This window comes from Camelus dromedarius, chromosome 1 (genome assembly GCF_036321535.1).
Source record: "Camelus dromedarius isolate mCamDro1 chromosome 1, mCamDro1.pat, whole genome shotgun sequence".
NCBI classification, from domain to species: Eukaryota; Metazoa; Chordata; class Mammalia; order Artiodactyla; family Camelidae; genus Camelus; species Camelus dromedarius.
The window spans coordinates 75,050,385-75,077,515 of NC_087436.1; the positions used below are offsets into that span (position 1 = coordinate 75,050,385).

At 33.6% G+C, this 27,131-nt stretch overlaps 1 protein-coding gene across 7 annotated transcripts in view; it reads right to left on the reverse strand.

Annotated features, from left to right (window-relative positions):
- The window catches only part of CNOT6L (CCR4-NOT transcription complex subunit 6 like), a 92,077-nt gene that overhangs the window by 13,811 nt on the left and 51,135 nt on the right, over nt 1-27,131 (reverse strand). For all 7 annotated transcript variants that reach the window (XR_010380849.1, XM_031471301.2, XM_031471293.2 and 4 more), the window contains 6 exons: nt 25,031-25,120; nt 15,322-15,390; nt 12,795-12,952; nt 11,724-11,878; nt 3,470-3,621; nt 651-878 (listed from right to left, as the gene is read on the reverse strand). Coding sequence is in view for 6 of the 7 variants with exons in the window: in XM_031471301.2 (XP_031327161.1) it covers nt 651-878; nt 3,470-3,621; nt 11,724-11,878; nt 12,795-12,952; nt 15,322-15,390; nt 25,031-25,120 (852 nt within the window). In the remaining variant the exon portion in view is untranslated. The remainder of the gene's footprint in view (nt 1-650; nt 879-3,469; nt 3,622-11,723; nt 11,879-12,794; nt 12,953-15,321; nt 15,391-25,030; nt 25,121-27,131) is intronic.

The following is a 27,131-nucleotide window of genomic DNA, read 5'->3' on the forward strand; positions in this document are numbered from 1 at the left end:
ATATCACTTAATGAGTTCACTTAAAAGATGTCAACATTAGTAAACCAGATAGCTACCGTACTGAATAACTTCTGATTGCGTCTTCAGCTCACCCTCCTCTACTGCACCCTGTGCTGCCTGAGGCTGACCTTTACTTGCACCAACTGTGAACCCCTCCCACTCTAGCTTCTAGTTGGATCTGGTCAATGGGCAGCAGTGGCAACAAGAAATGGGAGGACAGGAACAGAGTGAGGCAGGGATAAATATTCCCCTGGCTCCCTTTTTGTTGGTTTGCCGGGGGTTAATCTTATCATAATACAAATCCATCACTCCTATTACATGGACCTCTCCTCCTAACTACTTTTTCCAGGTTCTGATAACAGCTCTTACCACTTTTCCCTTTTGGTGCAGGGGTGGTGAAGGGTCCCTAACTCCCCTCGTGGCAGGATACTGCATCATTCATTTTTTTGTGTCCCTTAACCCTGCACACACCTTTGGAAATAGCTTAAATAAACTCTCCTCAATTACCACATGTCCTATATCTGGGATCTTACTGATACACTCTCTAATTTAGAAGAGAAATTCTCTACTCAAAAGTTAAGAGCTAGCTGGCCTTTCAACTAGAAGTATAAGCAAAATTGAAAGCCAAGAGGAAACGATGTTATAAATACCTGAATCTGGCAATGAGTTAAGATCTGCACATAGCACCAGCGGGATGGAATTAGGATCTGCAGTTGGGCTGCCAGGCCTACTTGAGGCTTTCTCCAGAATGTTTTTAACCTCTGAGACAAACATCATGGTCTGAATGAGTTTCACATCAGAATACTCTGGGTCCCAATGCATGTGGGCATTTGCCACTATAAGCAGCTGTTTGTCTGCAGCATGAATAGGCTTCAGACCTAAATTTAATCATTAGGGAAAAAAGGATCAAGTTATACTTTATGTATCAAAAAAGCAGTATCTTAAGGTTTTCTCCCCAAAACCCACAGCCACTTCTTTACTCTTTTCTATTAATTTATATCTTTCCCTTTACCTCATGAAGCAGTTCTTAGAAGCTTAAGTGCTGAGATTCTGGTAATCCCAACATGGGGGCTGACAAACTGCAGCCCATGGGCTAAATCTGGCCCACCACCTGTTTTTGTACAGCCTGTATATTCTAAGGCTTGCTTTACATTTTTACAGGGTTCTATGAAACAGGTTTTAAAAGACTGTGATAGAGACCATATGTGGCCCACATAGCCTAAACTATTAACTATCTGGCCCTTTTAGAAAAAGTTTGCCAGCTCCTACTCTCTCCCCAAGTTAGGAATTATACCATGATATAACCAACATTTGATTATAGTACCTTGATTTGCTGAGTTCTTAGTGTAAACAAGCACTTTAAGTATCTGTCACTTAAATATCACAGTGACCTAGTGAGATAGGTTTTCAGTTATTGGAATCACCTAAACTATAATTTAAATTCCTCCTGCTGGTCAGTACTCATTCACTCTGCATTTCTGGAGCACATCAGTGACAGTGTCAGTAAGGCAACAACATTATATTAATCTATATGAAATAAATTAAGTGAATTTGCTACCAAAACAGATTCATACCATACACTTAGAAGAAGTATTTTAAAAAGTGAGAATTAGGGAGTATGTGCTTTCAAAGTTTGAACGTGGGTTTAGACCTGGTTCTATCACTAATTACTAACCTTTTATTATTCATTATTTAAACTTTTTGGTGCTCAGGTTCATTTGGACAGTAAGGTATTCAACTAGAAAATCTGTAAGGTTCTTTTTTCCCCCAGAATACTGTTTCTTAATTCTGCCAAAATAAATATTAACATGGTACTTTCAAAATGGTAGATGAGGATAACACATTAAAAAAAAAGAGGCTTATGGCTTCTTTGAAGGGACAAGTTATGAAATAAACTTAGTTATTAACACATACTGACAGAGAAAGATGCCCATCAAATTTTTAAGGCACAAAGCTCAATATGCATGGTATGATGCCACTTAAATAAAACTATACACATATATTAGTAATGTGTAAAGAAATGAACATGAACTAGAGGATATAAATAAGGGAACTCTCACTTTTTACTTTATACACTTTTGTACTGTTGGAATATTACTTAACTGTATACAAGATTAATTTTTCTACTGAAATTTCTATGGAAGTAGCTCTTAAATTTTTCTGTTGAAAATATAAATTCTACAGAAAGACCTGATTTTCTCAGCCTACTATTTTGGTAAAGTTTCCTTCCACCTTACCAAGCTATAATTATCTTTAGTGTTGAGTAAACAAGTAACTGAAGTGTCTGTTACATGTGACAGAAAGTCATTTTTAAAGCAATCAGATTATAAGATAAAAATTTGCAGCGAAAATTCTCTAAGCTCTCTTTTTTCTCCCTAGAAGTTGTCTACTGTCACTTTTGGCTGGAGATTAAATGTTCACTGTATTAAATATTTAAAGCTTGCCCCTTCAAAGAAACCATAAGCACCTTCTATAATATTATATTCCACCTCTGGGAGTATAAGAGAGACATTATTTCAGCAAGTGAATGTCTACTGTATAATTTACAATTACTCTTCTGCAAATTAAAAGGAGATTAAAACTCCAAAAGGAATTCAATATTCTCATTGTCAGAAGAAAAGGTACCAGACTTTTAAGAAGAATGAGATTGGAAAGGACATAAAAGCAAAAATGGAGAGGGTGAAAAAGAGGAAGAATTTAAAATCTCATATCAAAGACTGACTGTCTCTGATGATGGATAAACTGAAGACCAGTGAGAAAACGTTTGACAAATACATATGGTCTGAAAGATTCAAATCAATACTTAAGGGAAAAATCTTTTCCTCTACAGGCAGTGAGTAAAGAAAAAAATATTTTTAAATAAAAGCCCGGATGTGGTCTTATACTTCTCCTCGCTCTTACCTAAAATACAGTTAAGTAAACAATGAAATGCTCAAAGGCAAACAGTAGAAAGGGGAAAAAAAGGTCTGGATATGCAAAGTACATAATGAGTTTCTGACTTTGAAGGAAGCTATAAATAATCTACAATGGAAAAGAAAAGTACCAGGTAGATAAAAGATCCTGCTCATACCCTGACAATGACTGAAATATAACAAAGAAATTAGAGAAAACGTGCCAAGTACTTATCCTTAAAGACAAAAGATTTTACATTCAAGAAGCTAAAAAGAGAACCAAGCCATCATAATTTCCAAATTCAGCCTAAAACATTTCTTATTTCAAATAACCTTCTGGAATTAATGGCATATTAAAGACTTTTCTTTTTACACATTACCTGGTAAGTAATACCCCAGGATGTATATGATGCTTGATGATCACACAATTAGTGCTCTTTTCCTGCCCTCTCCCTTAGCTTTCCTCAAAAGACAAGGAAATAACTATGCAATAAATACCAGCAAGACTCTCTGCACTTGAGAAGAGAAAACTTGGGATGGTGTTTAGTTTTAGTAAAAATATTTTAAATTGCACTCACTTGCTCCAAATAGTTCTTTGTGGACCTCTAATACCACAGCGACACCAATGTTGTCTTTTGTCATCACTCTGTTCAGCATAGCTTCGGATCCATCTGAATTAGCCATTGCCACTTGGTTAAACTCCACTGTATGCTTCTGCACCAATGTAAATCTGAAAGGTACAATGTATTAGTATTATGGTACCAGGTACTTGGACTGTCCTGCTAAAAGACATTAAATGAAGGGAGCACAAAATACAGACACTATTCACTGTCTCCCTAGATATTTTTTAGCTTTTCAGGGCCAGGTGATACAATTCTGGCCAATGGGAGGGAAAAAAGTCTGATTACTGTAAAAACTGTCTTGAAAGTGCCACCAAGCAAACATGGGTGTGTGTATGTGTACTTGTGTATTCCTTTGCCCTTTTACATCTATGCCCGTGTAGTCAGAACCATTTTGGCAAAAGTTATCCCACTATGGATGGGGAAGGAGCTCAACCAGATTTGGACTGCCATTTTTGGACTTCTTGTGTGAGAAAATTACTCTTTTACTCTTCTACTATTTTTTCAAGCTACTGTTGGGATTTTCTGGTATTCAAAGGTGAATACAACCTTAACCAAGTCTGCAAGTTAATGAAAAAGAACAGAATAAAATCTTCCTACCCTGTTTTCAGTTTTATTTTCACCACATTAAAAAAAAATTTCTCAGGAAAATGCAGGGACACACACTTATCTTGGCTAAGGAGAAGCCAATTTTTCCACCTGGCTTTTACTGGAAAGCTGAATTTGGGAGTATGTAAATGAAAAGAACAGAATCTATAAGATGAGGAATGGTACACCCTGCAATTATACTTCTGCATCTGCACTAATAATATTTTCTTTCCTTAGTGCCAAATTAGGTATGGTAGAGATGTAGTACTTAACAGAACTGAGTATAGCACTGACATTTAATAGCAGTATGACTTTAGTCAAGCCATTTAACTAACCCCTTTCAGCTTCGTAAGTTTGTGAAGTATTTATAAATGACCAAAACCTGCTAAATAAATATACTGTCTACTTTTCACAAGGTTTTAAGTGGAGAGAAGATGATCTTTGTTCTTATAAAAAGTCTCCACCCCATCTTCCTCCTAGCTTTGAAACACAAGCCTGCACACATGCCTTCAAAAATATTGACTGAAATCTTACTGCATTGCAGGACACTGTGCTAGATGAAACAATACTCCTCTCCCTGCTCCAATTTTGAATGTCTCGGATGTGCTGACGAGAATAAAAGGTCAAGTCATGTGCCTACTGCCTACTGTAACCCAGAGTGATTAAAGGGAGGGCAGTTTCCACCCTCTACTTTAAAGTGGTGACATTTAAACTGAAACATGAAGGATGAGGAGTTACGAAGGTGAAGAATGGGATTAAGAGCATCTCAGATAGAGGAAGAAGTGAAAGGTCCTGGGCCAGCAAATAGCTTTGTATGTTTATGGGCTAGAAGAGAACGGAAAGGTATGAAATGATGTTGGAGATTAAGAGGAAGAGGAATGACTGAAGCAGGTTCTAAGCAAGAACGTGATATTATTTGATTTATGTTTTTGAAGATCACCGCAGCTGTACTGTAGAGAACTGCAGAAGCCAAAGTTTGGAAATGATGAGACCAATCAAAGTTTTTGAGGTTGTTTGGATGACAGATGACAGTGGCTTAGGCTAAAGCAAGAGAAATAATGAATAGTAGGCAGATTCAAAATAAATTCTACAGATAGAATTGATCATCTTCCACATCAGACTTTTTTCAAACATCTTTAAGCAATGGAACACCTTTTTCAAACAATTTCTGGTATATCATTTATAAAACAGATAGAAGCAGTATTATGTTTGAATAAATCAATCACTAAAAATGAATAGTTTTGATGATTATAAAAATGTGAAATCAGAGAGTATAAATGATAATTACAGTTTTATACCAGTCTCAGTATCCAATTTATTTCTCTATTTTGCTTTGGTTACACGGTATTAATAAAATTCCTAATTTACATAAACAAAACAACATAGCTTGCTTTTTCTGAGTTCAAAGCCAGTTATTTACTACTTGTATCTTTGCAAAGGGGTAGACATAAAAAGATGCTGCCCAGATTCCTCATCAATCCTTGAGCAATTGCTCCAGCTGCAGAGAGCTGCCTCAGTCAAGGTCAAGAACTCCTGGGAGTGGCACATATCCAATTATAGATCAGAAGCAAAAGATAAAGGTCTGGCGATTTTGGTTTCTCCTGGGTTAACTCTCACAGGCCATTTCAGCTCCAAAGCTACAGGTGGGGTCAGCTGAGGTTGTTAGGGACCAACACAGCTCTATTCTCTAGGCCCAATCCTGCTTTATCCCCTTCCTTTTCCCTAATAAACTCCTGGACACCAAACTAACTCAGTCGTCTTTCTGGAGAACCCAAACTATAACAGACAGTATGACTATTACCACTACAAAGATGAGGGAAACTATGCTTGAAAAGTCTTTCCCTTTGAAAAACAAGACGGTTTTTTCATCTCCAATATCCTAGAACTTCTCCTATACCCCAGTATTCATAATAGATGACCCAGGTCATTTCTCTAATCATATTTTGGCAAGATCTTTTAATACCATGGATATAATTATCTTGATTTGGAAAGCTAACTAGTGAAGGCAGCTTAGTGACTCTCTTGCCAATCTCCTCCTCAGTTGGTATTACTTAGCCTTTCTACTTTCAAAATAATTCTCTTCAACAGAGACAATGAAAGGAAAGTAGAAGTTATATAGCTCTGGTTTTCTCTTGATCATCAATTAGTGCCTGTACAATCCACATGGGGTGTACCCCTTCACAGCACAGATGTATTTAAAATATCCTCCTCACTGCCTTAGCACTTTCACTCATCGTTTGCGTTTTCTTGGCAAAAATCACAGGCTCCTAAACTCTTTTTAAAAAAACATATGCTTGGTTATTGACTTCTCTTCATTGAAAAAGAAATACTTTTGAAATGAATCCTGAACAATTACTTGGTTCATTAGATGCCTCCAACTTTCCACCTCATTGGTATAATTTATGATTGCATTGCCCTACTTTTGACTTTTAAAACTTCCCAATTTTCTTGAGGCATCCACTTTTTAACATTTTTGGTTTCAAAAAGTTCAGGAAAATAAAACCAGTTTTCCTAAACAGAGCACATGTCATTACAACACTCCTCTCCTTGGTGCTTAGAAATACTAAAAGGGTCAGAGTCATACTCTCAATTTTTATTATTTCAACTTCACCAACAGTTAAAGAAAGGAAGAGATATAGTTGAGAGCTAAGAAACCAAGTAAATTCCTTCTTTCTAGTGAGAATTAAATAAGAGCATAATTATGCTTCTTGCACCTTAAGAACTTTGCAGGGACTCTGTTTTGAGAAAATGAGATTTCCAGCACTAGTATAGACAGCCGTAATCTCCTACAACTTACCTTGTTTCTGTGTTTATTTTATAATTATAATACATTTATACTATATTGAGAAATAGCTATTTATATTCTATCCATACTACTTTAAAACAAAAATACTTCTTGCTTTCTCCCCTCCCACATATAAGCAAACATACTCCACTCTGCTTCTACTTTCTGTCTCACAGATTTCCATTCAGGTGATATTCTGACATATAGGGGTCTTTCTCCCTTCATTCCAGTAGATGTTTCTTTTTAATAAGACATACTGGTTTATATATAGTTACTTTCTACTCACTAATCCAAGCCATCAAGCCTTGGTAATGTAAAATCTTAAATATGCCTCCTCTCTATTTCAATGCACTTTATTATCCCTTCTCTACAGCTTCTACACAGATGCTATAAGCATTATTCCTGATGTGATCTTCTTTTATTTTAGTCTAAGAATGCTTCAGGATATTTGCTTTTTAAAAAATCTTATTTCACAGAAGGTCAAATGGGTGTCAAGGATCATATATAACGAAGATTGGTATGACCAAAAAATAAACAAAAAGATCCCACCCTTACATGATTTGAGAAAGATTATTAGGTTGAACATGTCCAAAACAGCCCTTCGAATAGAAAAAAAGAAATAACTCAATTTCTTACTAATTTACAATCTAGAAGTAATTTTATGGTCTGTGATGTGATTAAATTAATGCTAGAGAGAGGACAGTGAATGACAACTACAAGCAAGCAAAGCAACCTGTAGGACTTAACTAATATTTCCTCCCCTAATTCATTTATGAGCCACAAGGAACAACATAGTACATAAATCAAGAAGAGAGTATAGCCACACAAAAGTTAACCATGACCCTTTCTGATCACATTAAACTGACTCTTAAACCTGAACCAAATGGAAGTTTTTATTGTATATTCAGTATAAGATACTATAAAATGTGTCCTTTTGTCCCTTTAAGTAATCATGAGAGTGCCAGAAAATAACCTGCTAGAAAAGGTAAGCTTAGAGACAGATAAATAAGGAAGAAAAGTAGATATTCATCATCCTACCTATAAATTTGTATAATTTTTTAACCACTGGGAGCACTTTCACATTCTTGATCGTTTTAGCCCCTTAAGAAGCCTCTTAAGTTAGGCGGAACAATTATTATCCATATTGGAAAGGTAAGGAAACTGGCACAAAGCAGTAATTTTATGTTCTGGATTAAATTAATGGGGATGTTGACATTAGAAACCAGAAATCACAACCTCAGATTTTAAATTATAAATGCAACCACCACTTATGACAGAGAAAATTATTAACTGAGAAACTAGTAAGATAGGATTATCACAACAGGTCATTTGGAATGATGCTATAACCTCTGAATACCCTCCTCTCAACCACAAAACTACCAGTCGTAATACAGATGGAAAAACAAGGACTTGGCCTTACCTGGTATGTCTGACACAGACAACAGAGGCAGTACTGCAGGGACTGAGCACCATGACAACCTACTTCCCAAACCAAATGGAAGAGACTGCCTCTTCACAGTGTAATGGTCACTTTGTTCTAAAACTGCTATTTTCATCTCTCCTTTTGTCACTGATGTGAAACAAAGTATGATCAAATCAGAACTGCTAACCTCAGGAACAGCAAGTAAGTTGAATATCTAGGTCTGGTTTCATCTCCATTTTTCAACAATTTGGATTTCTTCAAATTGTGTATCTGGCTCCAAGACCCCACTTTTACTAACTGATAAGTCTATAGGACAAAACATGGTAAAGAGAAATTTAATTTTGTGACTCTAAAAAACACCTGTAATAACAGTCTCTCCTTATACACACACAAAATGCATGCATGTATGTATGTATGTGTTTTATAAAATACCTTGGACTGAAGAAAGTACTTATTAAGATAAAGGATAAAGAAAAAGCCGATTTCTGGCATTTCATTAAACAAAAATTTCTATTTTCTGGTATCCTTATGCATCTAACTACCCAAAAATTGATGCTTATAATGATGACCAAAAGGTGCTGCCAAATCTTGAAGTACCTTCTGAATTCCAGAGATTAAACTAGAATGAATAAGATATAAGGAGTATTTTACTGTATTCGAAGTCTCTGAATATTCATCTGTGTCCCAGCCATTACTAAGCAATACACTATCCTTCCAATCACAATGGATGGAGATTTTTATTATAATATTTTGCAAAAAATAATCATTGTATAGTTTCCATTTATTGTAACCTATTCTGTATCACTGTTTTCCATGAAGGGAAAAAACTGTCATCAATGAAGATTAGAAATTATCCAATACTCTGGTTTTAAGAATAAGACCTTGAGAATGAATAGAGAGTTGAAGTACTCTTTTACAGCTTTCTTTTGACTTTGTAATTTTTTAAACCATATAAATTTATTTTACAAGGTAATATACAAAAATTTATAAATGAGAAAATAAGCCCAGAAAGGGTGAGTGACTCATTCAAGATTATACAGCTACATAAGTAGGAGAACCACCTGGCTTCAAAACAGTCTTTTCTTTGCACTGTATCACCTCTCTAATCTGAGGAAGAAATTACAAGAAATGGAGGGATGTACACTTTGTGTTAAATTCCAGATAGTCTGGGGTTGGCTAGTCAGCTCATTTGACATCAGTAAGTTATCTGGCACTGTTCATAAGAGGTAGGATATAACATATCACACTCAAAGTCTTTGTCTGTTGCTGGATTCATGATACTATTTAGGCAAAAAGTTGAAGAAGAAAAGAAATGCAAATGATGCATCTATGTATTTTCCTGTCTATTTATCTCAACAAATTCACAGCACTTTTAATAACTCAAATGTCAATTTTCAAATACTCAGTTGTATAAAGTGTCCTAGATAACAGTTATGTTAGTTGAAAATCTTAACTACCTCTAGTAAATTATCAAAGCATTTTTCATTTTCCTCTCAAAGCTGTGAAGGTTTTTAAAAAATAAATGAATAAAAATTTAAGTAAAATAAAATAAGTAAGTCACAGGGATATAATGTACACGTTGGGAATACAGTCAATAGTACTGTAAAAACTTTATGTGGTGACAGATGGTTACTGGTTGTACTGCGGTGATCAAATCATAATGTATTAAAATATGAAATCATGTCCTAAACCTGAAATTAATATAATACTGCATGGTAATTATAACTCAATTAAAAAGAAATAAACGGTGGGAAAAAACTGTGAAGGGAGTGATAAAAATTTTATGTATTATCTTTAGAAAGAAACAATGGCAAATGGAAGAACAGGTTGATGTCACCTGTCTCAATGTTAATACTTTTAAAAATTATGGTGTTTCAAGGAAATTTGCGTATAAATACAGGTTAAGAAGAAAGTTCAAGGCAATTTTTCCAAATGAGGCAATCTTCTAAGAGATACAAGTGATACTGGAAGCTGAAACAAGAAGTCTAAAGGTTCAGTTTAGTACAGTGTTTAAAGTATTGACTATAAAGCCAGATACTCTGTGTCTTGGTTACCTTGTCTATAAAAATAAGGAAATAGCTCCAGTCTTACCTCTGAGGATTGCTTTAAAAATTAAATAACATAATTCATATAAACAAAAGAAAAAGCCTGACATGTAAATACTATGAACCTAATGGCTATTGTTATTTTAAAATTTGTAAAACAGAAAGTCACCAACCCACTAGAAGAATTTAGTATACCCTGACCTCAAATAGAAGGCTATGCACTAATAATTAAACAAATGAGAACATCTCTATTAAAGATTTACAGAAAAGATACAAAAGTAGGTAGAAATAGATGAGAAGTGGCTCAAATACTGTTCAAATTCACTTAATTCACTTACTTAAAATAACATGTCATGCTGGTAATAGGCTTATATCAATAAAAACATTGAACTGCTTTGTTATATTAGGAACTAAACAGAGAAATATTGCAAAATAGTTCCAAGTGTGTATATGCTTATTCCATTAGTAGATGATTCCCTGGTTTCATGTATCAAATCCAAATTATTAACTATAAGATATAACCTCTATCAGACTCCACACATTTCAATCTTCTATTGGAGGCTCCTTCAAATTTTCCACTGTAAAATTGGTAGTCTTTATAAGGCAAAAATACGCTTCTCCCTTTTCCTCAGGATGATAACCAAAAGAAGCTGTCTCTAACCATCTATTCACTCAGCCAGCATTCAAGAGAGAAACTTCTGAGTGTGTTACAGCTCTGCACTCTCAAGTAGGACATGCACTTCCTAAATTCGATGCACACCACATAATAAACCCAGTAAGAGAGAAATACTAAAATTTCAAAGGGTTATAGAAACAGAGAAATATGACAATAATAAAAATATTTCCAGTACACTTAATGGTTTACAAAGTACCTATGCATTCATTACCTCATTTCATTCTAACTACTCCGAACAGATACTGTTTTCCATTTTAAACTCAAATATATGAAAGTATAGAGGCATCTCAAGATTGTTCATATATTTTAATAAGCAGAATCATAACATTCTTATCTTTGACTGTACTTTAATCAACTATGTTACAGCTATGAAAAAACACAGGTCACGTTGTTTTCCATTTCAGGTCATGACTGCTTTCCCCTGTCCTGTCTTAATCAGTCCCTTAAACTCCTCACCTTCATAAGTTCTGTGCCTCTCTGTCTTCCCTTATCTATCTACACATATCTCCATCTCATACATAACACCTTCTTATTTCTAATACACGGACCAAGAAATGAAACATTACCAACAATTTTAACTTTTATATAACTTGCTTTCTAGCTTTTTGTTTATTTTAGGGTCAAACCAAAGACAATTCTGAATGTACGGTATTTAAGAAATAAGTACACTATTATACTTTGTTTCCTAAACTCACTTTTCTGTTTTGAAGAATATTGCACAACCGTCCACATGCTTTCTCTCCTGCTCAGACATGATTTTGGCACGTGACTTTGGAGAAAAAAATCCGTCATATCCACGCTCCTTCAATGCTGGCAGAAAGAGAGTGAAGTATTGCTCTGTTTCCACTTCCTGAGATGAAAGACATGTTATCATCGACATGACAGAGGAAAACTAAGATATAAAAAGGTGCAGCATTATAAGTAAGGTGTGACTAAGTTAAAATAGTTCACATAACAAATATTATCTAACTACATGATTTTATAACAGTAAAAACTTATAAAAGCCTGAATGTCCAACAGGGAAAATGCTAAATCAATTATTATATATTCATATAATTGGCTTTGGAGAATTTTAATAATATGGAAAGTGCATTAAGTACAATAAAAAAGAAGCAAACACATCAACAGTATGATGTGGTCTCTTATTTTGAAAATTTATCTGTAAATAAATAGGCAAATGAATTTAAAAAACATGCATACAAGAAATACTTCAGAAGTTTTAACACAGCAACTACCTTTGGGATATGGGGTTAGGGTTTTTCAAAATGTTCAACTTCTCTATAACACTTTATAATACAGTATTACTTTTATAATAAGAAAATATTTTTTAAACTATGATGTTTTTATCAAACTATACTTTCAAGAGAGTGGGGCTGTTAGGACTACAGACGCTGAATCAAAAGGAGGACAATTAAGTAACTACAACAAGACTACTTCTCTTCGCCTCCTCCTCCCCAATTCTCTGTCAGTGCTCAGTGTTTCGAAGAAAATTTAATTTTGGAAGATTCTACTTCTTATTATTTCCCAGGAAGTCAGATTGTTTTCACTTAAGAATAAAGTAAGTAAGTGGATGGGATGGCTGCACTTAGCAAAATAGTTTCAGTGTAGCTGTATCTTGAGTGCCTATTAAAACTGCCCTCTTTCTAAAGAGGTGAGAAAATAATTCCTTTGAGTTTTGCTTCAAACCCAGAATCTTCCAGAAGTTAAGATCTATTCTTTTTAGGTTCACCTTTAAGTTAAAGACAATTTAATTTCTGTAGTATTACCTGAAGACTAATGATATCTGCGTCACAGTTAACAATTTCTTCCATAATTCCCTTTTTCCTGTATTCCCAGTTTAATGCCCAGGATGGGCAATAGCCATATAGCTGCCGGGTGGCGTATTTATCACATAACACATTGTAACACATAACTGTGAATGATGCTGAAGAAGTGGGAGAACAAACAACAGACAAAAGGGAGAAAATTAGGCAATCTTTTCTAAAGCAATATCATGTATACACCTACACAAGCACACATGGCACACAAACATACCCCAAATATCATCACTGTGAAATGCCTTGGGCAAGATTCTCTTAAACAGTAACTACAAAAATTTCACTGGAGTCCATCACACCAAAGTTCTTTTACCACAATTAGACTAATTGTTTATATTTGAGTTTTTAGGACATTTTAATAAATAAAAATTTAAATTTTAAATCAGAATGCTATTTTTTGCGTGTAATTTGACATAAAAATGGAACAAAAGTAAACTTTTTTTTCGCTTCTTTCTCATTAAAAGGCTCTAATTGTATTAATGCATATTAAACAAAATACCCATACATAATACTTTTTTGGGCCTCTTACTGCTCTGAGTCAGAATAGGGACTGACAAAATTTAGTTACAAGAGAATCCTTTTTACCAAATCAAATGCTCACTAGGTTCTTATTTTAAAATGCTTTGAACTATAAAAGGACTATGAGTAAACGATTATGAGAACGCAGCTTGTATGCCTGCTACTCAGAAGTGTGCTCTAAGTACCAGCAGTATCAGTTATCACCCTGGAACACAGAAATGCAGAATTTCCGGCCTCACAAAGACTTACTGAATCAGAACCTGCAATTTAACAAATCCCCAGGTGATTCATATGTATACAAATATCAGTTTGAAAAGCCCTGATTTTAATCACTAATTCTCTATCCTGTCTGCCCACTAGAATCACTTTGTAGAGCTTAAAAAACCCTACTCTGGACTAATTAAGTCAGTATATTAGCGTCTGTGTGTTAATATTTTTAAAAAGCATCCCAGATGATTATAATGGACAGACACACATTGGGGAAACCATACATCCCAAGAAAAATCCATACTGGTTTTCAATAAGGAATACCCAAGAATTCATTATCTGAGAATTCAACAACAAATGAAAACGTGTTTCTATTGTTCCTTTTCTTAATGGCAATGTAGGTATGCGATACTAGGAAAGCTCTTCTTCAAGATTATGTTCACTCATGCTCAAAAACAGATTACTGTGAAGAACTAGAAAATGGTGCTTCTGATACCATTTTAATGCCAGAAAGAGAACAATTAATTAATTACACATGAAGGAAGGCTAAACAAAAATCTGCCTAACTTAAGGCTTTGTAGAAAATCTTAGGCATTCCTTTTAAGACAGTCAATATGCACCCTGAAAATAGAAGTGTTATTCACAATAACGTCCTGCCACTTGGGCTGATACTATGGCTCTAGGGTGTGGTGGTTTTAAAATTATTACCTCTGGAAGATAGAGAAATGTACTATATATGTTAACATTTCTCAGTGCTTTTAAAACTTAAATAGAACCATGAAGATGTTACACTTCCCACATTTCCTGATGCCAAAGCAAATGACTTTTTTGAGTCTTTTTTCTTACCTTAAAAAAAAAAAAGCCTCACAAACAGAAGGGTTTTATACTGTTTAAAAAGTACACAAAAATTCTTGTGATTTGCCCTTTAGAAATTAAGTAATTTGTGAATCATTATATTATACATCTGTAACTTATATAATATTGTAAGCAATTATACTTCAATAAAAATATTAAGTATCAGTATTCAGTGATTAGTTTACCTTCATAATTAAATAATAAATTTTCATTTTTAATTTTAAAATAAAGTTACATGTCATGAAAAATATGACATGATTAAAAAGAAGGCATCTGGAGAAATATTAATTCCTATTTCAAGTAGAATTCTCAATCAAAAAATATCTAATAAGCAGTAACAAGCCCTATAAATGTCAAATCATCATTGGTCCACACAAAGAGATAAAAGTTTGTATTTTCTACCTTACTACAATCCTAGAAATGTTAAATTATATCATTAAATTCCTCAAAACTACACCCTAGATCATTTCTATACTTTTGGCCTGGAATCATATTTTGTTTTCAATACAGTAAATGTGACTTGGTCTAAATTATCCTTCTACAAGTGTTATCAGTTTATATGTGCAAGAAAGATTAAGTGCCTAAGTAGTTTAAAATTTTTCAGAAGAAAATTCATCATTATCATTTTTCTTAAATCCCCCAACCTTATGCGAAGATGCCATTTAGAAAGCTCTATTACAAGAAATAATTTTAAAACCAAGAGCTGCATTATTGTGAAAGATAAGAGATTCTTGTACATAAGCCTTAGTATGGATTTTAAGTTTATCCGTCAGTATTTTTAAACTCTTCTACTCAGGGGAGGTAACACGAAGCCTTGCTAATTATATCACAAAGCCCAAATGGCATTTCAAGTACTTCTGAAAAAAGTCAAGAAAGAATAAGAAAAACTATTTACCTGATGGCAGAATTTGGTCTCGTTCTTTTAATGTAATCCATGGCCTCGGAGGAAGCTGCTCTGGATGAACTGGAAAAGACAATTTTTTAACATGACTTCTTGTATTCCTAAAGTCAGTATCATTTACTTTATAACGTCAAATCAACTTGTTTTCTCTTCAGCTATAATGACCCACAAACTGATTTAAAAATCTAATACTGAAATATAATGACGATTTAGAAGGTGAAAGAAGTTGACGAAGAGCTATGCAGAAAACACATAATTAATAACCAAAAAGAACATGAGGAAATTCATTAATAGTAATTCTACTTACATAGTAGTTATGAAAAGTACTTATTTAAAACCTTAAGTAGAACCTTATGTCTTAATTATACATGTAAACTGTGTTGACCCAGCCTTGTTCCCTACTGGAAAATCAAAGCTATGTGAAGTTTCAACACACTGATGAACTAAAATAGTCAAACATTTTTGAAATAGAAAAAAAAAGTGAATGTATAATGAAAATTAAACTTTCTAATGGGGCTTTCATTTCCTAATTTCAATCTTTCTTTCTTTTATAATATCAATACAAAGCAAAAGGTAAGAACTACATTGTACAGAAAAAAGGTGGCACTGGTTAAACATTAATTGCTCAGATATGATTATCAATACCATGGGACAAAATGCTACCTAACGATCAGATGAAAGAAAATTTACTAAGTTAAGATTTAACTACCCTTTTTTCTTCTCCCTTCTCAAAACATTGGCAATTATAGGACAATCTGATTCAAGTCTACAGATTTACCCAGGGAATTAGTGGCTAAGAAATGTATTTCCAAAGCAAAAACACTATGTTCATCCAGTCACAGAAATTTTGACCAAAGTCAAATAAAATAAACATTATTAAATTTTCTAATGAAGCTTTCATTTCCTAATTTTAATCTTTCTCTCTTTTATAATGTCAATGCAGAGCAAGAGATAAGAACTACATTGTACAGAAAAAAGTCTACCTAAAAGATGCCTGTTTTAGGAGCCATACTTTGCCCAAAGTGAAATAAACATTATTTTGCATAGTCCCATATCTTGCCGGGAAAGGAATGAAGGTTATCATAACATGACAAACAAACCATCCAGCTGGTTCAACACACTGAATTCTGGAAAATAATCATGCCTGCTAGGGGTACCAAGCCAGAATCATGGCAACTATCTCAAAAATGGAAAGCCAATTATATAAACATAATGAAGAGTAAACAAAGAACTTTCTAGCTGCTGGGATCCTTATTAGCAAATGGTTAAAAATTAAGAAAGCAAGAAAATTATCAAAATAAAACAAGTAAGGTGATGTCATTTCCAAATCTTAACTGATACATTTTAACTAACACAGCACAATATATCAGTGTAAGTAAAATGTACAGTATTCTCCAAAATAATCAAAGAACAAAAACATAGGAAAATACACTCTCACCAGTAACCAGGAAAAATTATAAGATGAGTTAGCAGGTCTTTATCCAGGTTGACCAAAAAAGTAAAATTTAAGTTTAATAATATCGAAGGTTGGTAAAGGTAATAAGAAATAGATACCTGAATGTAGTATAACTGATGGGAATACAAATTGGTAGAGCTATCTGAGAGGACAAATTGGCATCACCTTTTAAAATTTAAAACATTCTTGTGCCTGTGAGCCAGCAGTTCTATTTCTTGGGGTCAGCCCTATCTGCTTAAAGCAGCATTCAAATAGATATTCATTACACCATCGTTTGTAATAGCAAAAACAATGGTAAATGGCAAATATCCACTTTACAGAAGTCTATGCTACAGTTTAAAAGAAAAAAAAGATACATGTACGCTAAAGCGGAAAGGTATACAAGAAATACTGCTGAGTGAAAAAAAGAAAAATAAATGATAAATAATAAAAATGATACATTTTATTAGAAAAAATGATATATTAATAAAAATGATACATTTTATTAGAAAAAAATTTTAAACACACACACAAATATCATAAAACTTGCTGGTATAATTTTTGTGTGTAAATGTCTACAGAAATGTCTACAAGGATACACACCCATCTTTATAAGGACAATAATATGTGTGACATATACTTAAAATTGACTTTTTTCAAAGATGAAATTGCATGGCCAATGATATGACAAAGGACAGGAATATGGAGTTATATGGGCAACTAGCAAATAAAATAAAGACTGCTTAATAGAAAAATCTGTATGGTCCTAGACAAAGCACCAGAATTTGGGTCATAATTGAAGATAAAGTCTATTCTCATTACAATGAACACAAGAGACAGCAGTTAGCATCTTCATAAGTCTCTAGCATCATACCTGGAAACGGGAGAACAGTTGTTTATCACATTTTATATCCCATACATGCCACACTAACTTCTAGATAGCCCTACAACCAGCCTTGAAGCCACCAGGAATTGGGGTGGGGGCCAGAGGGGTGGTAGGGAGTAGCAAGAAAAGCCTGATTTCTTTTGCCAAAGGAGTGAAAAGGGAGAAGGCCAGCAGGGACTAGGTGGGAAACCACACCCAGTGGCAGGGGCAACATCAACAGAGCCCAAGAAAGCCAACCCACCCCACACCTCACAGCAGCCAGCAGCACTGGGCCTGGTCTCCCCACAGTGGGGGTTCTACCTGAGATCCTGGAAGGGCAAGCAGAACTCACATGCTAATCCTAAAATGGGTAGTTGCCTGCTACTGAGATTTTAAAATGGTCGAGTCTCCTAATATTCAAAATATCCAGGGCACAAGTGAAAATCACAGATTATACCAAAGACCAGGAAAATCACAACTTAAGTGAGAAAAAATTACCAACAGACAACACAGAGATGATTCATACACTGAAATTATCTGACAGAAATTTCAATGCAGTCATCACAGAGCTGCTTCAAAACTAATTACAAATTCTCTAAAAAACAAACGAAGATATAGAAAACCCCAGCAAAGAAATAAAAGTTACACACTTTTTAAAAGACCAAATAGAAATTATTAAACTGATAAATTCAGTAACCAAAATGATAAAACTCGCTGGAAGGGCACAATAATAGAGATAACAAAAGATAAAACAAATGCATTTGGGAACAAATCAGGAGAATTAATTTACTCAATATGAACAATAAAAAGAAAACTAAAAAAAAAAAAAAAAAAAAAAAAAAAGGACAGAGCTTGAGGGACCTGTGGGACTATTAACAAATGATCTAAGATTCTTATCATCAGACTCCAGGAGGAGAGGAGAAAGAATGTAGACTTAAAGAGTATTCTAAAGATAATTCTAAGAGACTAAAAATCCCCAAATTTAGTAAACAACATAAACATACAAGTGTAAGAAGATGAGCAAACTTCAAACAGAATACACCCAAAGAAATCCATACAAAGTCACATCGTAATGAAACTGCTGAAAACTAAAGACAACGAATCTCAAAAATACCAGAGAAATGACACATTGTCTTAAGGGGAACAATGGGTTTCTTTCCTAAAACCATGATGGCCAGAAGATGTGATACGACATTTTTCAAGTGCTAAAAGAAAACTTCAACCTTAAATTCTATGTCCAGCAAAACTTTCCTTCAAAAATCAAGGGGAAAAAAAAGACGTTATCAAAGGAAAACTAAGAGACTTTGTTGCTAGCAGACCTGCCCATAAACAAGTGGCTAAAGGAAGGTCTCTAGACAAAAAGAAAATAACAGCAGAAGAAACAGAAGGAACAAGGAATGAGTAAAATTAGGGGTAAACATAATAGATGAACCTTGCTCACATGAGCTTTTTAAATCACATCTGCTGGCTGAAGCAGAAACTGTAACATCTGTGTGGTGGTATTCAGTGCAGTCAGAGGAAATCGTAGGGACAATTACATTTTAAAAGCAGGGAGGGTGAAGGGGCTTAAACAGAAGTGGGACATCAATAGCTCACTTAAAGTGATAACACACCATTATCAATAGACTGTGCTAAGTATGTATATTTTCGTATCTCAGTTAACCACTAAAAAACTATACAAGACAATATACTCAAAAACAGATATATAAAATAAGATGGAATCCTAAAAAAAAAGTTTAACTAATCCACAAGAAACCAAAAAAAGATAAATGAAGGAGAAACAAAGGAAATAAACAGAATACAAGTAATAAAATGGCTGACTTAAGTTCTACATATCAATAATTACTTTAAAATGTAAATGGGCTAATATACAAGTTAAAAGAGTGGAAACTTCACAGAGTAGATAAAAAACATGACACATAACTCAACTGTATGCTGATACAAGAAATTCACTTCAGATACAACAACATAAAGTTGAAACTAAGAGGATTTAAAAAAAATACACCATGCTAACATTAAACAAAAAATAAGTAGAGTGGTTATATTAATATAAGACAAAGTAAACTTAAGAGCAAAGATGATACTAGGAACAAAGATCATTACATAAGGATGAAAAGATCAATCCACCAAGAAGATGCAGCAATCCTAAATATGTATACACCAAACAACACAACTTTAAAATGCATGAAGCAAAACCTGACAAAGCTGAAAGAAGAAATACACAAATCCACAATCACGGCTGGCAATTTCAGCACTGTAATATCAGCATTTAATAAGACTACTAGATAGAAAGTTACAAAAAAAAAAGAATTAAATACCACCAACAACCAATATGATCTAATTTAAAGTTACAGAATACTCTACCCAACAACTGCAGAATATGTACTTTTTTCAAGCACTCATATGATATTTAGCAAGATAAACAATAAAACAAACCTCAGTAAATTTTAAAAAATGGAAATAATACAGAATGTTTCCCAACACGTCCCAAACTGGAATCAAATAAAAAGTTACTAACAGACAACAGGAAATGAAGTAAGACGTTTCTAAATAATCCATGAAAAAAGAGGAAGATTCAAAGGAAATTTTAAAATATATATTGAACAGATTAAAATACAACATATCAAAATGTATGGAATGCTGCTAAAGGAGTTCTGAGAGGGAAAATACATAGTATATAGTGCTACATACTCACATTAAACAAGAGGAAAGCTTTCACATCAACAATATATATTTTTACTTCAAACAAAAAGAACAAAATTAACCCAGAGCAGACAGAAGGAAATACTTAAAAAAAAAAAAAAAGGAATAAAGAAAGGTTTAACATAAAAAAACCAGAGAAAGATATACAGTGCAAATTCAAACAAAACAGAACTCATACAACTATCTTTTTTCATGAAGTTATATTAATATCAAAGTAATAAGAACAGCATAATGAAAAAAGTTTCAAATAATTAGAAAGAAAAAACACATGAAAATACACCCTCAATATATACAATTAAAAGCTGTAAGAGCTACAAGAATAAACAAATCTACAAAGTGGGACACTTTAACATAGCCCTATCAGTAGTGAATAAAAAAGTAATCACTGAGTATATATAACACATTAAAACAATTAATAAACTTTAATACACATAGAATGCTGCATCAAACAACCACAGAATGAACATTCTTTTTTTTTAAACATTTTTTTATTGAGTTATAGTCATTTTACAATGTTGTGTCAAATTCCCACATAGAGCACAATTATTCAGCTATACATGAACATACATACATTCATTGTCACTTTTTTTTTTCGTTGTGAGCTAACACAAGATCCTGTATATATTTCTCTGTGCTATACAGTATAATCCTGTTTATCCACTCTACATATGCCTGTCAGTATCTATGAAGTTTGAAATTCCATTCTGTCCCTTCCCACCCAACATTCTTTTTAACTACATATTTAACCATTCACAAAACGTAAGCATGTGTTAGGTAATAACACATTTTAAAAATTTAAGTCAATTAAAGCATACTCTCTGACCACACTGGAATTAAGCTAGGAATCAACAACAAAGAAAACTAGAAAAATTCCCCTAAAAACAAAGAAACTTCTAAATGACTTATCAAAGAAGAAATGAGAGCTACTAGAAAATATGCTGAACTGAATGATAAAGAAAATTATACAAATTAAAACTTGTGGGATGCAGCTACAAGCCATGTTTAAAGGGAGATTTATTGATGATTACATCAGACAAAAAAAAAAAGGAAATCTAAAAGTGAACGACTGAGGTGTTTATCTTGAATTAGGGGGGAAAAGCAGCAAATGAAACCCAAAGAAACCAGAAGGAACAAATAAAGATATGAAATTACTGATATTGGGGGGAAAAACATATAATAGAGATGACCAACAAAGCTAAAAATTGGTTCTTTTCTTTAAAGAAAATACTGATAAATCCCTGAGCAAATCTAGTCATGAAACAGAGGCAACACAAATAACTAATATCTGGAATGGAAAAGAGTACATCATTATACATTAAATGGACATTAAAACATCATAAAAAGATATTTTGAACTGTATATCAATAAATTTGAAGATTTAGATAAAATATGCAAATTACCAAATCAGCAAAACTTTCAGAAACTGATAGAGAAATGGAAAATCAGAAAAGTACTACAGTTATTAAAGAAATTAAATCAGTAACTGAAACTTCCTACAAAGAAACCCCAGGGTCAGATATACTCTACCAAACAATTAAGAAAGAACACCAATCTTAGAGAAACTCTTCCAAATAATAGAAAATTAGAAAATAATTTCCAGTAACTTTCATGAGGCTCATGAGGCCAGTATAACCTTTATGTTAAAACTTGACAAAAATGTTATGATAACTCACAGAAAAAAATATGTGACAATGAGTGTGTATATGTCCATGAATAACTGAAAAATTGTGCTGAACACTGGAATTTGACACATTGTAAAATGATTATAAATCAATAAAAAATGTTAAAAAAAAAAAAACTTGACAAAGGTATTGAAGAAAGGAAAACTACTAGCAATCTCACTCAAACACACATGCAAAAAATCCTAAGTAAAATATTAGCAAGCTAAACACAGGGATATATATAAAAAGGATAATATATTACAACCAATTTGGGCTTATTCCAGGAATGCAAAGACAGTATAACATGAAAAGCAATCAATGCAATTACTAAATTAACAGAATAAAGGACAAAAACTATATATTCATCTCATTAGAGAAAAAGCATTTGATAAAATTCAACACTTATCCATATTAAAAAATAAGAACTCTCCTAGCAAACCAGGAATAGAATAAAACTTCCTTAATCTGATTAAAGTTATCTATATAAAAACTACAGTGAATATCATACTTAATCATAAACATTAAAAGCTTTTGAAATCAGACAAAGATGCTCATTATCACCACTTTTGGTTATCATTTTACTGGTGGGGTCACCAGGTGCAATAAAGCAAGAAAGAGAAACAAAAGATAAAAAAATCAGAAAAAGAATAATAAAGCTACCATTATTTGCAGATGAGATCATTGTATAAATTGACATTAAAATGCATTAGGATTAAGAAGAGTTGAGCAAAGTGGCTGAACATGTATTTATTAGCAAGTATTCAGCAAGATGACGGAATACCAGCAAGTATACAAAATTCTACTGTACTCCACAAACCAGCAGTAACCATTAAGATAATGTGTATTTTCAAAAAGAATACAAAAGCATCAAAAAGCAATACCTAGAATAAATGTAATAAAAAATGCATAAGACCACTACCCAGAAACCTAAAACTCAATATTCAGAGAAACTGGACAAGGCACAATAAATGAAAGAATATTCTACATTGTTAGATTAGAAAACACCCAGTGTTGTTAACATGTCAACTCTTTCCAAAGTGATCTAAAGATTCAGTATACAGTTGACCCCTGAACAACACAGTGGAGACCTAACCCCCGCTACAGTTGAAGATTCCCATATAACTTTACAGCCAGCACTCCATATCCATGGCTCCACATCTGCAGATTCAACCAAACATGGATCCTATAATAGTGTAGTACATAGTCATTGGGGAAAAAAATCCATGTACAAGTGGATTTGTGCAGTGCAAACCAATGTTGTTCAAGGGTCAATTGTATCTCAATGAAAATCCTTACACTTAGGAGAAGGGAGAAATTTGAAAAGCTGATTCTAACAACTGTAATGAAAATACAAGGCAAAAGAAGCATGGGGCCAAAACTAGCCAAGACTCAAGGGGGAAAGACTTACTCTACTGGATTTCAAAACATTTTATAAAGTTACCATAATTAACGACAGTGTTACATGGCCACAAAGACTAGTGAGAGAACAGAGAATCTAGAAATAATCTATACAAACACTGATGATTCACGACAAAGTTGGCACAAAAAAACAATAATGAAAGGACAGTCTTCAATAAATGGCTCAGGATCAATTTAATATACATTTAGAAGAGCTATGAAAATTGAATCCTATGTTACACAAATAACAATTTCAGGAAGCTTACAGCTCTAAATGTTGCAAGTAAAATGGGGGTTTTAAGTAATAATATAGGAGAATGCATTCATAAGCTTGAGGTAAGGAAAAATTCTTAAAAAGAAGACAAAAGCAGTACCATAACAGAAAAGATCAATAAGCATCATAGTATGTTAAATATTTTTCTGTTCATCAAGAGACAAATTAAGAGAGTGAAAAAGCAACAAGAGCACGGGAAAAGGTATTTGCAACATGTGCACCAGCAAACAGCTTATATCTAAAGCACATGAAGAACTTAAAAATCACACACACACACCACACATGCCATATGGCTAGGTCAACTGGCTATACCCACACAGACAAGAGAGATACTAAATTTTAAAACAAGAAGGAAATAACATATACATGCTTTGTTAAGCTTAAAGGGCCAAACAGTCTTAATTTCTTACTAAAAGGACTTCCTAATAAGTTTGTTGTCTCTCTCTCATCAATCAACTTTTAGTCTTTTTAGCCAAAATTTAAAAAATAGTAAGACTTACAATAAGGTAAAACAAAATTAACACTACCTTTTAAATTTTTTTCTACATAGGTAGGTGTCTTCTATGATAGAACTGAAAAGAGTCCAGCCAAAATACTGTGATAATGGCCTCTATGCTGGAATCTAGATTTCTCTAGCTGTTTCAGGATATTGTATTTTAGTAAGGCATTATTAAAAAAAAAAACCCAAAAAACAAAAAAAACACTCAGAATTCAGTAGCATCTCCATACTTCTACCTGTATTTTGAGTGCTTAAGCAAAAAAATAAAAAAATAAAGTTTTTAAGTTGAATAATTTAATACCCTTCTTATATAAAAAAAATTTCCATCTGGAATACAACTACTTTAGTCAGATAAATCTTGTGTTCTTAATTAAAATCCTGCTTGCAAAATTTCTACAAATGTGTGGTGAATCAAACAAGTCATTTCATTCATGAAAAATGTACACAGTGTGTGGGTTCCACATCAGTAATGAATTCAAACAATTGATAACTATGTATCTTTGTAATTAAGACCAAGACAATGTTGGGTTCATAGCCTCTGCATTAGTTAGCTGTACCTGGGTAAATTACTTTATTCTCTGCATTTCAGAATATGCATCCATACAATGCCAGTAAAAATTCCTACCTCTTGGGTTATTAGAAAGATTCAACAAGATAATGTAACTAAAGTCCCTAACATATTGCTTGGTAAATAGAAAGCACTCAGTATGTGACAATAAGAATGTCCCACCACCATGGGATATACTAATGGCAGGAACTTCAAACCTATAGGCAGTTATAAAAAATGGCCAGATGCTCTTAAGCAACAGGATATATACTAGTTAACAGTTATATCTATAGAGTTTACTGTTTTGTCATTAATAATTACCTGCAAGATTGTCAAGCATGAAGTTCAGTAGCTTTCGGGTTCCATCTGGGTCCTGGTATAAATTGAGAATATCCTGTGATAAAGGATTGCCTAAAGAAGATGACAAAAATAAAATCTGTAAGACTTACAGTGGGAAGACAAGACAAAAGTACTCTATAAAACAAAATACTAATTTTCTAAAGTTAATTTTACTGTATTTAATGTTACATAAATTTAAAGAAATCATATGAATTAAATACTCTTTTTGTTAAGGTAGTCATAAAGAAAAACGTCAAAGGAATTCTTTGCAGATTTCACTGTCTATACTGTATATCTATAATCTGGGTTTGTTGTGTACGTACATTGTACACTTACACACACATATATATATACACTAATCTTGGTCAAGTCTGGAGTAGTATCACAAGTTGGCATCTTGAAGTAATCCTATAGGTTCTATATTTATCTTTGAAGAAAATATTCTAACTAGAAGAAAAATAGCCTTGTATGAGAAAGAATGAGTAATACAAAAAAGGAGGATCTTCCTAGTTGGAATTTTTATATTACATATGGAGAAAAGGAAGATATTTCAAGTGAAAAGAAAACCTATCATAACCAAGATGAGTTACTTAAATCTGAGAAGAAAATTAGAATTTTTTATGATAGTGATCAGCAGTATCTGAATACTAAGAGTATAGATTTATCAAATATCAAAAAAAATAAGTGACAGTTAAATCTATGTATTCCCTCGACTACATATTCCCTTAAGAAATAAAAGCAGTGTTTGTTAAAACAATCATGTAAAAATAGTCTAGTAAACACGAGTTGAAAAAACAAAAACTGTGGAACTTCCAGAAATGAAGATTCTAACAGTTAAAACAGAGAAAATCTTCAATGCAACACACACCACCTAGAACAACTAAAGTTAAAAAACACTGACCAACAAAGTGGTTAAAAAGAATGGTACTCTCAGAAATTGCTGGTGGAGGTGTGTAAAACAGTACAACTTTGGTGAAAATCTGCTTGGCAGCTTCCAACTGACTTGAAAGTGGGAAAAGGAAACTTCCTGGGGTGACGGAGAAGTTCTTTGTCTTGAGCAAGGCAGTGATTCCACAGATGTATACTTTTGTCAAAATTAGTCAAGCTACATACTTAAATATTTATGCATTTTACTGTATGCGATTATAACTCAAAGTACTAGGGGGAAAACCATGATGATTGACTTAAGCAGTAGATTACACAGCTGAAAATAAGACAAGTAAACAGAAGAAATATATCAGACAGTGATGTTCTTGTTCTAACTCGAGTTAGAAACAAGAAATCTTAATATACGTTAAATTGGAGCTCTAGAAAGAGAGAACAGTACTTTGGTTTCTGGACCAATATATAGAGACATTCCCATCCTCACAACTGAAATCACAGGGCAAACTGCTGTCCTGAACACAAGCAGGCGGATCAGAGAGACACAGCCTAGCGGGAGCAGAAGCCCAGAACTGGAACCAGTATGAGTCGGAGCACTTTTAAGTCGTATTTGACAAATTGCTGGAGGCTCAGAGAAGATTAGCTTGAGAGTTAAAAACTAGAGTGGACCCATTCTTAGAGATCCTCACACTTTCCTGAGTTTTACCCCCAAGAATCCTACCAGGTTCTCACTATAAAGACAGGAGAAAAATTCCCTTATGCTTCTGGCAGGTAGAAGAGAAAGTAATGCCTTCCCAAAACAAATTCTGCCCACGAGGGAAACTGTTTAACCAGAGTATAACTGAGTGGGATTTTACCAAACCCTAATCAACCTGGGATAAGAGAAGTATCCCACTCCAGCCCCCGCTAGGCTGATGTGTGTGGGCAGTGGGGTCACCCAGCTCAGGCTCGCTGAAAGATTGAGACCTAACCACAGGACTAGAGGACTCTTCCTCTTCTTCCATACCTCACCACCACATCAGCAGAGCTCGTGTATAACAGAGCATTAGAGCTACAAGAACTTCAAGCTTCAGATCTTATTTAAAGAGTTTCTAGGAAAACCCAAGGATAACAGAGAAGATAAAAACAAGGACACTAGAAGAAATTCTGGATTCTGACACACCTACCATAAATAGTAAACCCAGATTAACTCCTTGCCAGA